The 15,956-nt window shown below is 31.0% G+C and overlaps 1 protein-coding gene across 15 annotated transcripts in view; it reads right to left on the bottom strand.

Moving 5' to 3' along the window:
- The window catches only part of LOC113518763 (modifier of mdg4), a 362,824-nt gene that overhangs the window by 113,878 nt on the left and 232,990 nt on the right, over positions 1 to 15,956 (bottom strand). The window contains exon 5 of one of the 15 annotated variants that reach the window (XM_052892498.1): positions 5,708 to 5,979. The exons of 12 other annotated variants lie outside the window; for them this stretch is intronic. In XM_052892498.1, coding sequence (XP_052748458.1) covers positions 5,723 to 5,979 — 257 coding nt within the window. In that variant the 3' untranslated portion in view covers positions 5,708 to 5,722. Of the gene's footprint in view, positions 1 to 5,707; positions 5,980 to 9,654; positions 9,897 to 10,730; positions 11,064 to 15,956 lie in introns of those variants that run through there. 2 more of the 15 variants (XM_052892507.1, XM_052892506.1) reach the window with 2 other exon arrangements.

Here is a 15,956-nt window from a genome sequence, read left to right as displayed (position 1 = left end):
AACACCTGCAATACCAGAGGTATTACGCGTACGTTGCCGACCCTGAAGAAACCTCTTTACCCCCCTTTTGAAGAACCCCATGCTGTAGTCTCTTGGGAAAACCTAAAAATAAATGAGACTTAAAATGAATTGATATCCTTCTCTTATTTGGATGTCGCTTTAAATAGGAATGGTGAATTATTAAGACTAATTAATATTGATTGTCACGACTAAAGCCATATATTATTTTTTAACATATGTAAGGTAGTTTAGATAGCTTTTTTGCAATGTTTTAATGTAGCAACATCTATATTTTTTTTTAGCTTGAATAAGTGTTGCATTTTTTTTAATTTCACAAACTTATTCATAATTTTCAATTCATAAAGTTTATTAGAGACATAAACATTATTCATAAAGTGCTTTAATAGTCAACTAAAATGACAGAATACTCTGTATGTAAATATTGCATCTATTTTGCATTTTGCTTTGGAATTTTTCAAATACTTTTTTATCATAAAGTACCTTTTTCAACGACCACGGTACACATTATATTATATTATCGCATGATTAACGTTTGACTTCGCTATCAGAGCACTTTTTAAATAATAATTAGTCAGAAAAATCATTAGAATTATTTTTGAAAATTGACAATTAATTGCGACGTTGTTATAATTCGTTATTAAAGCTCTTAAACATAGTTATTAAAAATCATAGTTTACTTTTCCCTGAATCAAAATCAATAAACTTACCCCTTTTATAGAGTAAAACTATTTTTCCTTTTCTTCTCTTCTTGTCCCGTAGGTATTATAAGAGGCGACTAAGGAAATTTCTTTACTCTTCTTTTCCCATGGGTTTCGTATGAGGCGACTAAGGAAATTTAATAGTCGAGGGATAGGCAGCAGCGTCTGTCTTAAAACATCACGAAACACATCACAGCCTAACTGCGGTTACCAACCCGCCCGCCAATCGTAGCAACTACTGTTTAGGAGAAGGCTTATGTTCAGCAGTGAACAAGTAATGACTGATATCATGTTGATTGAAATGGGAAACAAACGAATAGCCCACATGATGGAAAGTCGTCAATATAGACAGATATAAACAGTATCATTGCCATTACAGAATACATTGTTTGTGACTTCGTCCACGTGACCGTCACATGTTGGAATAAAAAGTAACCTTCATCACATACAGTGCACGTATTTATTTTAATTTTATTGTGGTCGGTGAAGCTGTTAAAGCGCTAAGAGGTAACAAACAAAGAAACTCAATGTCGTAATAAAACAAGTAAGGATTGATTGACAACATTAAAGAACATTCATCCAGCACAAAGAAAAATACAAGATGATTTGTCAAATTTTGTATTATGTACATTGTTACATATATTGTTTAATATTATTTGATTAATTAATTAATGTAAAGGTCTATGCAAACTGTTTGTTTTTTTCGACAACTTAAATATCATTTTGTGTAAACCGTATACTTGTACAACACATGTATAAATAGAATCAATAAATAATGATGTGAAACTATGAACGAGTCCACGAGCACACATTTGATTTAACGGAAAAAGCATTCGGGCACTCGAACATAGTTATAAAAGTATAAAAACACAGTACAGTGCTGATGTGTGAGAGCTATCAATATAACTGTAATTGGAAAGTAACGAAATAAATTGTTCAAATAAGAAAAGTATAATTTGTTACAGTCACAAATGAATAAAGGATGAACGAAGACAAAACCAAATAATGTCAGTGATCCTGATATTACTATGCCAAAAATTAGGCAAAAACACCACCTGCTTCGTTATATACAATCTAACAATTCCATAAGTATGCATATGCTATTTAACAACCAATTTTTTTTTATACGACTTAGAATGGCAAACGCTGACGATCCACCTGATGGAAAGTGGTAACCATCGCCTATAGACATGAGCAGTACAATGGACGTAACAGCTTATACTGTTTCGCCCATGATACCCCTCTATGCGTTGCCATTCCTAAAGACTCAGGTGTTATTCCTCTATACCCTGTAAATTCACTGCTATATCCCACCCTTCAAACACAGCCGTGCAAACACAACTGCTTCACGGTTGAAACACTTTTTTTTATGAATAAATGGAATGGTCTAAATGGAATGGTAATCTCGCCAGTTTTAGTGCTCTATAACAGAGGGATACCGGTAAGAAATAAAGTTAAAACAGATACCTTATCAAGCTGAATTCACCAGGAATTAAAAAACATAGCATTTTTCAAATAAAAAATTAACTAATCAGGAATAATAAAATTATAGCTACACGTAAAATAGTAATCTTTGTGTGCAATTAAATATTAACAAATAAATACTAATATTGTTTTTCTTTTTAATTGACGCATTATTTCAACCTTGTCACACTTCAATAAGCTTCTGTAAGAATGCTCTTTTTGTGAAATGCATTTTATCACTGTTTCATAGACAGAGAGAAGCCTTTATCCGACTGGGAGAGTTGGGGCGGCTCATGATTATGCACCCCAAGGTACATCGTGACGATTAAGTCCTTCGACGTCAGCAGTGTGACCCTGCAGCCTCTGTGGTATTGTGAACAGTACCATCTCCATTTACCTTTGGACATTTGTCTGCGATTGTATGCATAATTTTTAAACATAAGCGAATATCCTCCCCGAGAAGTATTTATAATTACTCCTGTAAAAAAATATATATATTAATTAGTATTTTTTTTTTGCTTTCCCCATGATGTGTTTCTTTCATGACATACTCATTTAGGTTGGATTCTTCACAGTATGTTCTTGTTTTCAGGTTGCTATTCGTATCTATAAGCGATGTTTACCACTATGGGTCGATAGTACAGTCAAGTGAAAGTGCTAAACGTGTAAATCAAAAGAGTAGTAAACAAAATAATATGATTACAACCTTTACTATTTCGAGGAATAGATCATCAAGACTCTACTCTATGTAAACTTGTAGCAAAAAATAAGATTACCATATATAAACAAAAGAATTTATTTGATTGCACACGTAATATGGAAGCAGAGAGCTAAAAATATTAATATAATTTTAAATCTTTGTTTTACTTTTAATAATCGATAAGTTTACAACAATGAGTTTGTAATAAATTGACAATTATTTTAAGACAATTTTGGATTAGTTTATCTCAGAAACTAAGTTCAGTTTCTGAATCATTTTTTATTTTTTTTTTATTTTGGAATTTATCGTGGAAAAGACACAAAAGACGACTGACATGAAATGACGAAAATTTGTAGTACTTTGCAATATCGAATTGAAAGAAGAAATATTTGAGTAGGAGCAAGGAGAATATTAGTAATTGGACTAGAGACTCCATTACTAGCAATACACCCCGTCAAATCAACGTCCACGCTGTCCATCCTGGAAACCATTGTGGTAAATTGCTAGTGAATTCGTTACGATGAGTCAAATGACCTGACTTTTTCCTCACATATTATCACTCAAAAAAACAATATACTTTTTTATAACACAGGAGGCAAACGAGCATGCGGCTCACCTGATGAACATCAGAGACATTGGCAGGTGTGTTGCCGGCTTTTTAAAAAGGAATATGCTCTTTTCTTGAAGGTTATGATATCGTATCGATTAAGAAATACTGTTGCTAGAAGTTGATTCCAAACAAAGGTTGTGCACGGCAGAAAGTACCTTTAAAAATGCACGGTGGAAGAACTTCAGTTTGTGGCGGGTTGTACAGAGGTAAAAATCAGCGGCAGGTATTAATCCGAACAATTCTTCAGAACACTTCCCATGATAAAGTCAGTAAAGATTCACATCTTTATGAAATTTCAGTAGGTCGAGTCGATAAGTACTCGGTAGTTGTACAAATGGGAACCCGGGATCCAACATAAGCGCCTCGAGGTACGTCCTGTGCTTTTTAGTGGGTACGAATCCCACACACCCCAGCTGCCCTCCCTCCGACAGATGGGACGGTCTTGCTGAAGATTTTCCACACGTTAAAAAAAAAAAGTCGAGTCGATAAGTAATAATTATGTAATACTCATGTTGAATCCAACTAAAATCTAAAGTAACTCCCATCTTTACGCTTATAATAGTTATTCGGTGAATGGTTATGCTCTCCATTCTGTTTTACTACTACCAGATCCTTTGTAGTGACAACAGTGACAGTACAACCTCGATGGTATTTAGAACAGTACCAACGCAGTCGGTTAAATGTTGTAGGCCGTTTGCGGTTGTACGAATAATTCTTATAAAGTAAAAACTTAACCCCCGTCTGTATTTGAATAATCTGGCATCCTGTAATAATAAAGGCATTATTATAAATATTATTTCTTATATTTGAAATACACTAAAGGAACTTAACACGATGAGTTTGCAGGTGAATAAATATCACGTATGGCGTGATTAAATCTTCATAATGTATTGAAATATGTGTCAATAACGCAAATATTAAAATTAATTAATATTATTCTTAAAACTGAATAACTGTTTTCAAAGAAAACAAATAACAAACAGGTCAAAATATAAAAAATCTCTTTAACTTTCTAGATAGACACAAACCCAATCATGTCGCTATTCAACAGACCATTCATATATGGTATATATACTAGCTGACTCAGTAAACGTTGTTTTACCATATATATTATTTCTAGAACTATACATGAAAATATGTCGTACTATAATTATTATATTCGATTGTCATCTTGCAACCTTATTGCGGCATATAAAAATTACGATTAAACAACAGGGGTTGATCGTAAAAGCGTGAAAATTAGAATTTGTATGTATTTTTCAATGTTAAATCATAATAAAATAAAAATAAAAAAAAATTGACAAAAAAATCTAAAAAATAATTTTGGGGTTGGTCACCCCTATCATTGAGGGGTATGAAAAATAGATGTTGACCGATTCTCAGACCTACCCAATATGCACACAAAATTTCATAAAAATCGGTAAATCCGTTTCGGAAGAGTTTGGTAACAAACACCGCGACACGAGAATTTTATATATTAGATATATATTGTAATCAAGATAGATTTTCTAGCAACTTAGAATAGCAAACAAGCGAACGGGTCACCTGATAGAAAGTATAATAACAGAGAATAATTTATATATTATATTAAAAATATTATAAATAATGTACGCGTTGTTGTATTTCAATTCAGAGGACAAGACAGCCTATATAACATAATGTACATGAGGTATCCTGATTATTTACACCATGAGGAATCCTCATAAGTGATAAGGAGATCCACAGGCAGAATAGTATATTTTGGACATGTTATTCTTAACATGAATTTACTTATTCACTTAAAATTTTGCATCACCATCTTATTACATGTAATGATAAAACCCATAAATTAAAAATAGAAAATTTTAATATTTTTATTAAGTATCAATAATTTTCCTATTTAATAAATTCATTTAGTCAAACTATATAAATCTTTTAATTCGTTTATTGTCATTTTTTTTGTAAAAATAAATTTAGTTTTTAATGAAAGAAAGAAATAATTTAATCGAAGAAGCATGCGGCCCACACAGTAGCGCACAAAACAAGAACAAAAGAAATCAAAACAAAACAAACAAAAGGAAATAAAATATTTTACATTATCTTATCACTAAAATATTGTTTTTTTTTTCGTTTTAAAAATTCGAATATTGTTAGAAAATGTACTTGCATTTTACAATACTGTTCATACAGTATGTCTCAAATATAATCAAACTCTATACATTAAATCTTGTAACGTTCAAAATAAGCGATTTACAAAACATTATTTTTATATATTTTATGACAACTGCCATCTTTAGCGAAATACAGATATGGTGGTTTATGGTTGTGTTCGATATTGTTTGTCTGTGTGAGCCCATAGTCATCGGTTGTGGCGATCGTCGCCCGACAACCTCGATGATAACAAGAACAGTACCATCCTAAGCCTTCGCGCCGTTTGTATGGACGGTTGAATGTGTATTTATTCACCAGTAAATACTTCTTGCCATTTATAATTATGAGGGAACATTCTGAAAACAAAATTAATTTAATTAACATTCATATATTTAATTTAATTAATATCCATTTAATTAACATAAAAAAATAAAATGTTATTTAAGCCATCAGAGTATTTAAACAAAGATTTACGTTAAGACTACATTTACGTTTACATCGATAAATTTGTACGGATACCTGCGTTTCCGAAACCATCAGTTAAAGGCGCTGTTAACAACACGTCGTTAAATTTAATTTTTCAATATAAACGTTAAGGCAGGAGGAAAATAAATCTATGTTTAACACTCATCAGAGAGACATCATTTAGACGACTCATCAAATATCAGCTTATTCCAAATATAGTGTAGTAAAAAGTAAAAAAAGAAAAAATCTGGTTTTAGTTATATTTATAATATTTATAGAAAATATTAAAAAACATGACAAGAATTTCATGTGAATAAGACACCTCGCTCTTTACTGGAGATATAAATGTATGTATATACTGTAACAATTAATTTCAAAATTTTGAACACATTTCACTTCAAACTGTTCTGACCGTATAAACGTTAGAATATAACGAAGCTCCATAAAATGTTGAATTGCATTATCACGTTTTTGGACCGTAAAATCCTTAAATTTGTTGATTCTCATAAACTGTTATTAACAGCTTTTCTAAACCTATATTAAAAAAACTGTTAGTAACAGTTTTTTTTTATTATTATTATTTATTACAGTTCCAATTACAAGTTATTGTAAACTAGTTTATTTATACAATACACTCCAAAATACCAATGGTCCATACTCAAATTATTATCTTAATATCCTTAATCTGTCGAATATTTAAATATAATAAATTTATTTTAATAAGTATATTATTAAATGGAATGTATTTATTTTTTTAATACTTTAAAGTCACCATTACATAGTATAAAAATATATTATTAAAATCTAATATAGACGACAAAACTTAACAATAAATAGTCTATGAACAACAAAATTGATTTTAAGATAAACTACAAAAATGAAAAATATTTAAAAATGCCAAAACACAGATTCTCTAGTTATAATCTCTAATAAGTAGGATATATTTTTTGTGGATCAAAATCTTATTAATTATATTGTAACAAAACTTATATGCGACCAATACTGAAATAAAGCCTAATTAACTGCATAAATATTTATCAAAATCGATTTATATAATATTATATAAGAAAACCCTCTCTTCGAGATACCTTATATATGTATATTTAATTTTTTTTTTTCATTAAAAAGTTAAAAAACAACAACAGTACCAATTATGCGTTTAGATATATTAGTTGAACACACAGTTAGTAATTTTAATTATAAAACGGATTTAACGACATGTGAATAACTACAAATAGCCAGTAAAGGCACTGGAAAAAATCAAACAACACGGAATATAATACTACGTATTATAAACGTAAAAGTTTGTGAGGTTGTATGGATGGATATTTGTTACTCTTGCACGCAAAAACCACTAAACGTGTTTGAATGAGATTTAGTACATATATAGGTTATATCCTAACTTAACACATAAAATAATATATATACTGATTCACATGGGCAAAGCCGCGGGATACAGCTAGTTCATAATATATTGTAGTAAAAAAAGTACTCATTGAGTACAGCACCCTGAATCTAATGATAGTTACATTATCGCTACTGCATGCATAAGATGAAACAAAACCGGTGTTTTGTGCCTTCTCATTCATATATTAATAAAAATATGTATATCTGACGGTAGATTACTATAAATGACATGATATAAAGCAGTAATGGTTTATAGACTTGAAGACCTGTCTATATACAAGAACAAAACCATGGATATCATAGTATACAGAATGATGACTTTTATACTTTTCATTATTTGCCTTTTTTATTATCTACTAGCTTTTGCCCGCAACATCGTCTGTGTAACCGAGACAAAAAGTAGCCTATGTCCTTCTCCATCCCACATAGCAATGTACCAAATTTTATGTTGATTGGTTAAGTCGTTAAAGCGTTAAAAGATAACAAATATATAAACAAACTCACTTTCACATTTATAATGTTAATAAGTAAGTAAAGATTCGAACTCAAATTTAATCCGTCAACAATAAATCCACAAATTTCAAACCTAATTATGAGTTTTAATCGACTTAATCGAAGTTAGTTATTAAATAAAATAATACCTAATTGTATACAGAGTATTGCAAATAATAACATGTTAATTTCAAATCTCAATTAATAAATCAACAGCAACTAACCAAAGGAGAAAATACGAAAAAACTAGTTATTTATAGCTAGTTATTTAAAACTAGTTATGTGAGTGATGTCCATTAGTCGATATCACAACACCATTGATGGTAACAGCCGAAGCTTTGCATTTGTGCTTGTGTTTCTTAGCACAAGTCCATCTGATCCTGTCTCCGACCAAAGACCTTGAGTGTCTGAAGAATTTGTGTCCGGCAATATATATATTCGTAGTATCTCTTGCTAAACGAGCTCGTAGTATCGCTGCCATGATGTCTATTTAAAAAGAAAATATTATTTTAATAGTATAATTATTTTACCGTTACATAAAATAACTGCCTTTAAAATCTTATTCCAAAAAGTTATATAACTAAAGATAGGCGTATTTACACCTTTATATATATATGTACATAGGTATACAAAGAAATTAATGGCATATGCATTTTAACACAAATAAAAAAGTATATAAAAGTACATTTATTTATATAATAAATAGTAGTATTAAATAGTTATATACTTACATGATAATTATATTTCATTGACTCATGATAATTTTGTCAAAAAACGTGATAGCCAACGATTGAATTAAGTAAGAGGTACTACATAAAAATCAATTAATATAAACCAATCAATGACTTACAAAGTATTTATAATTTACACAAAAAAAAATCAACTTAAATTTCATTTGCTTATAAATTATATCAAATTTGAATTATCATTATCCTAACTTAATTATTATCATATTCAAGTAAAGAAATTTCTAGAACTATCATTAGGTAGTAGTATATATTAGGTAACAAAAAATGTTCAAAATATTATATTAAACTTTCGCGTTGTTTACACATATTTTAAATACACAATCAGGACTTAACACGATGAAAAACGTGATAACTACGACGTGGTGGACGATCCACGTCAAAACATCGGCAATAAAGAAGCAGATATGTAGGTACTATTTACCTGCAAACATTTTTTCATTCAGTTAAGTCCCGATTGTGTATTTCAAATATTATGAAAAATAATCACAAGCAATAGATTTACAAATGTTAGAAATTTGTGAGATGGCAGTCCTTCGTGAAGTAGCATCTTTAAAAACATAGCAAGAACCTTCTCAGAGTCAATAATGCTTTGTTATCTAAAAAAAAAAAAAGAAAATTTGACTTATGAAAATCTATAGGATCTATAGGAGTCATCCTGCTCCTTCAGATTTGTAATTTATTAAGATAAAGGATTTCCAGATTGCCAGTGGCCTTCAATGGACTGCGAAGCCAACCAGGCTATCATGGTGACCATGAGACATCTCCTGACCTGTCCTTTGTGTCCTTTATCCTGCACAAAGCAGGTCCTAAATCAGGTCACCGATTTTACTGTAAAAGTCACTAAGTTCTGGTCCAAATAGTATATCGTATATATTGTCTATTGATACACAAGAAAAATAACTCCAAAAATGGTGTGCATACTTTGACAATTTTTTAGTGTAGTTTTATGTATTCTCCTTTCTCAGTAACATGATATTTAGGTGGTATATGATTGTGACCTTCAGTTAGGCTAAGAAGTTTGTCTTTCTGTTGATTAGTACGAGCTTTGGCATAGCATCCTTGTCTCTTCTTAGTGCAGTACCAAAACGTTGGAAAATATTCCGAGTATGTGTACCCGTTGATCATCATTATATTCTTCTTTCGACTTGGTATCATGATCACTGCAATCAGAGAAATCATTTATAGAAACTAATATATAGTCAAAGATTTAGTTGACATTATCATTATGTAATAAATTGCAACTACGATATATAGTTCAAGCAAAGTCAACAATGTTAAGTATTTAAAATATATTTACAATAAAAATAATTAGCTTGCAGACTCTCCACAAAACCGAAAAAATCAGACGGTACAGGAATAGATATTATAAAACGACTAGCTTTTACCCGCGATTATTCGCGTGACCGAGATTATGTCTACTAATCGGAAAAATAGTAGCCCATGACTTTCTCCCATCCATATAGTAAATGTACACCAAATTTTATAATAATAAGTTTTGTTTATTTATCAGTCAATTTATGACAAACAAACAAACTCAGTTTGCTGTTTATATTATTAGTAAGAATTAAAATACATTCTGTCTAAGGTCCTTATTCTCAAAAACGTCAAATCTCTCATCTCATAAACCTATTTTAGTTATTGAAATGTTCTGTCGTTTTTTTATGCTTAATTCTCAGTTTATAGGAGATTTGGGTTTTTATTATTAAAAAAAAGTATATATTCCAATATAAAATAAATAAATATAAATGATAAAATCATCATTTTCCTACCCTTATATCAGTTATTATTTGGGGTCGGCGTAATATGTTTTTCTCTTTCATTCTTTTCTAATCGCAGTCATTTCCGCATTCACTCCCATTCTGACCATATCATCTTTCATACAATCTATCCATATCTTTTTAGATCTTCCTCTGTCCTTATAGACATTCACATTTATTCTTAATACCTTTTTTAGACATGCTATAAGGAATGATAAAATAAAAAAAAAACAAGAATAAAGTAAAAACTTATATGGTATTGTTATAAGGGTTTCTACAGATCAAACACGAAGTTATCATTTTAATAAAAACCGATTGAAACACTATGTTCTAGTGGATTTTAACTTATTTTTATGTATTCCCCATATTCACTGACGTGGTATTTAGGCGGTGGATGATCATGATTTTCAGTCAGGCTAATAAGCTTATTTTGGTAATCTGTTCGGGCTTTGGCTGGGCATCCCTGTCCTTTCTTAGTGCAGTACCAAAATGTTGGAGCATACTGTGAGAAGGTGTATCCGTTGACCATCATTAGGTTCTTCTTTTTATATCGACTAGGGATCCAGATCACTGTAATCAAAAACTCGTTAATAAATGACCAGTGCAGAAGCAGCTTTCAAATCTTACTAAATATAATAAATAATAAATATAATTACTCTGTTTGAGACATAGATTACTATTTGCTGTTCTACAGTTGTTTTATCTAATTGTTTTATATTGTAATATTATATGTACATATTTATTTAATTAATATATTAGGTGTATGCTTATATTAGTCTATTTATATATTTATATTAAATGAATATATCAAGTATTGCTTTATTTTTCCTCTATTCAATATTAAAGAACACCGTCCGGTGTTAAGTTAGCCACATAAGTTAGTACATAGAATTTTATTGTGCTTTAAAGTTTAAATAAATAAATAATAAAATTGTAACTTGACGATGTCGGTATATGGGATAGGATTTCTGTCTATTTGTGTGTATATTTGTTTCGGTAACACGCAAAAACTACTGCACCAAATTGAATGCGATTTTTACAATTGTGTTTTTGAAGATATAACTTAAAATCTGGTGTATACTTCATGTTGAAATGCCATCAACTATCTGTTTTATTGGTTTTTCTACGTCTACGTACTATTAGCTACTTAGAAAAAAGTTTACCGTAAAATTTAAGAATTAGTAATTAATTGTATCTTCTTAATATTAATGACGTTTATCGACATTCATAAATATATTTTCAATTTTTTTTTTATTTTTGTATTTTAACACCATATGTAGACACGAATTACATCATCATCATAGCGTTATTGTATTACATCACCTTCCAATTGAGCTATTCCGAAATTACATACTTGAGTAAAGGCGATATAAATAATTATAATATAGTATGATTCACGATAACTTTTATTAACAATAAATGCATTTCTTCAATGATTTTGTTATTCGATTAATTAGTAATTACTAATTTTATTATTGCACTATCAAATTAGTAATATACTAATTTTCTTATTCGAATTAGTAATCGATCCAAATCTAAACCTCTAATATAAAAACAAAGTTCTTTAAGTCCTTTCCTGTATCCACTACTTACCACACCACTACCTTAATATAATTAAATAGATGATACGACTGAATACCAAAAATTTGTAAACGAATGTAATCAGTAGTAGAGTAGTAGTAGTAGGAGCACATGAAATCACTTGTCAGATGAAATTTGTAGTCGAATAAGTAAAATTAGTAATCGAATGAATTGAAAACCATTCGAATATTTCGAATTAATTATTCAGTCGAATAATTAGTAGTCATATTAGTAAATTCGGGCATCGCTACTTAATTTAACGTATGACTTAAACAAGGTAATAATAAGTGGAAGAACATGTTTCAGCGATCCCAAATAATATGAGCAAGAAAATGATGACATATCCTCAAGAATGGCAACGCATGGGAGTATCATGGGCGAAACAGTATACTCTGTTATGTCCATGGTACTGCTCATGTCTATAGGCGACGGTTACCACTTTCTATCAGGTGGGCCGTCAGCTTGTTTGCCAATCTAAGTTGTATAAAAAAAAACATCTAATAATAGTGCTTCTCGTGAGGAATATGCCCAGTGACCCGAACAACACTGCCATTGTATGTAACGACAGCTCCTCTGCAACCTATGTTCCTCTTTACACAACGCCATGTCACCCTCTTATCATTGCAATGGCCTTTAGTATATCTATTTCCATCCATCAATAACGCCTTATTTCCATTCCATGTGGGAACGAAGCATATATCTATAAATTGAATTTATAATTTTATTTACACTATTGAGTACAATGATCCAGTGTCACATACTATTACGCCAAAATGATTTGTAAGAAATTGAATAAATTTAATTAAGTTTAAATCTTTTTGATTAATTTTAAAAACACGTATTGAAAAAGATTTTAAAATACTGGTGTATTTAACACCAGTATTTTAAAATCTTTTTCATGACGGGACCCCCTTATTATGTAAAAATATCTTACGACCCCCTACCCCCTACGGTTTCGAATGTAAAATTCATATATTTTATTATAGTACAATTATGAAATCCGTACAATTATATTTATATTCACAGTTAGGTATCGATAAAATAAATAATACATAATAAAGTATTTAAAACAGACATGTAATGATGAATGATGATGTCTATGATAGTTACTTCATTATGTATTATTGATTGATTGATGTATATACGGAACTGTTGATTTTTCACTGCTTCGCGACCTTCCGCAATCCCCATGTAGAGGCTCGGGAACCTCCTCAAGGGGTCGCGACCCACACTTTGAAAAACACTGAAATACACCATCGGGACTTAAAGCGATGAAAAATGTATGCAGGTAAAAAAACTACATACCTGCTTTATTGGCGACGTTTCGACGTGAATTACACCATGTCGAGGTTACGACAAAATCAAGTCAATAATAGTGACAGTGTGAGGGTGGGTACCCGCAGAGACTGCGTGAGTTACCAGACGAAGACGCCGCTCACTTCAGTCCTGTCGTGACCACGACGTAATGCAATCCACGTCGAAACGTCGGCAATACAGAAGCTGGTATATATAGACACTATTTACCTACAAACATTTTTCATCGCGTTAAGTCCCGATTCTGAATTATCATTTAAAGTTAATAAAAATAAAATACAATATTCGTCCACGCTAATCTTCGAAATAGCTCAAGCAATATATATATAATGTTGAATCAGCCGTTACCTGTCTATTCCTGAACAAAGCCTCCCCCATAAGGGGGTTTTGCTAGTAGTTGCCACGCTTGTCGAGCGGGTTTCGAGCGGGTTGGCAACCGTAGTTTAGCTTTTGGTGATGTTTTAAGAGACGTTGTTACCTATCCCTCCACCATAAACTCCCTCAGTCGCCTCTTACGAAACCCACGGGAAAGGAAGTGGTGGCCCATTCTTCGCCGTGACCTACACGGCCTACATGGCTATATGTATGTATATTCACTTTTATATTTATAAAAATGTAAGCAAGCAAAATTATTTTTTGCTGTATAAATTATACAGTACTTGTTTAACTGTGTTATGATTTAATCATACTTTTCGATAACTTAAACGAAACATTATCGTACTGTATAAATTAATGTGATATATATAGTAGCTAATCCAAAAACATTGGGGAGAAAGCGATTGTTAGTAATGGGGACCGATAGAGCAGGCGGGGTTACCATTCCATTAACACCCATTAAAAAAATCCAATAAACATTTTTTAAGTTTTTTGTTGTAAATTTTGATATCGAGATGTATCTATCAAAATACTTTCAACATTTTCATATTTTTTATTCGCTGTGCACATAAATGGTAATAATTTACATTATAAATAGGGATTTAAAAATCATATTACACTATTTATATTTATAAATAAAAAAACAATATACATACAATTTACAATACGTCAATAAGCATTGAATAACAACAATATTATCATTACTATATGCCTGCGATATCAAGTGTATGATATTCCAAATGGAGTTAAAAACATCGAGTATTATTACTATGTCCAGTATTAGTATACCATTATTAAATACTAACACTTCTTTTGAGTCGCAGAATATATTAACGCCTTCACTATTTTAAAATACCTCTACATTCTACATGACTTTATGCCATAAAAGATCAAGCTGCATATAAAGAGCTGGATCGATAATACGATACAAGAGTTTAGTGTAACCTACTGGGTGGAAAGATAATGTTAGTAATGAGTTCTAACAGCCTATTGCTAACAATACAGGGTGTATGTATCAGGTCGACCTCCACGCGGTTCCTTCTGGCAACTAATGTGGTTAATCCTTTATGAATTGTTCACGATGGGCTAACTGATCTATCTTTTCATCCTCACCTATCATCCCTCACTGGTGCTCCGCCAGAGTATACCGTTAGTGCAAGCGGGGTTACTATTCCATCATCACCCATTAAAAAAAAATCCTCGAATATTTAACTACTTTATGATATATTCAATTTTTAATTTTATTGTATTGCTAATACATAAAAAAATGTAAATAGACAATATCTGTTTCTCACTCTGTCCGACATATTTTGAGAAAAAATATAATACAAAAAAATAAGAGTAGTAAAAGCCAAAATAATCATTTTTGTTTATCCATATGTTTGTTCCGGTATTAAACAAAAACTTCTTTACCAAAATGTACGCAGTCTTCACAGTTATGTTCCTGAAGCTCTAACGTAAAATCTAGTATACGTTTTATCTTTACTATTTAGAAGTATTTTATATATATAATTATTTTACACTTTATTGCACCAAGTAAAAAGAAAAATAACAAATACAGTAAATATTAATGGGAAATAATTGCCTACTTCTAAGATTCACTATAACGAAATTGCAAACATAGTAATATCTATCTATCTATCCTATTTAAGAGCTGCGCTCTTGTCGGTGGAGCTCTTGCCACTCACTACGATTTTCAGCGAGTCCCTTCACCTCTTGATACGACACGACACCAACTCCTTCCTTGATCTGCCTGATGTAACTATGTCTCGGTCTCCCTCTTCCCCTCCTTCCTTTTATCTTACCTTCTATTATAATGTTCATAAGTTCGTCGTGTCGTATCAAGTGTCCCAACATTTTTCCGTTAGTAATATAGATAGATATTTATTTCCAAATAAATTGATCTACGTTTATAAATATATTACTATTAGCATTTTACGACATTCGTGCAAATATTTTTTTTTAATTTTATTAACAGTAACAGAGAAAGTTATACATTTGTAAATAAATTATTCTAGGTAAACATAACATATAATAGGTATTAATGTGAGTGACTATTCATGTATTTCACAATTTGGTTCTCCACAGTCCATACCCTGCAACGGCAGCCACCATTCCTTTTGGCGCATCTCCACACCACCTTACCACCGGTACCGCCTTGTTTGTTGAATCTTTCGCCTTGTATAACTAATA

This window comes from Galleria mellonella, unplaced genomic scaffold, assembly GCF_026898425.1.
Source record: "Galleria mellonella isolate WM207_F2 unplaced genomic scaffold, CSIRO_AGI_GalMel_v1 utg159, whole genome shotgun sequence".
NCBI lineage: Eukaryota > Metazoa > Arthropoda > Insecta > Lepidoptera > Pyralidae > Galleria > Galleria mellonella.
This window is presented reverse-complemented; position numbering and strand designations above follow the sequence as displayed.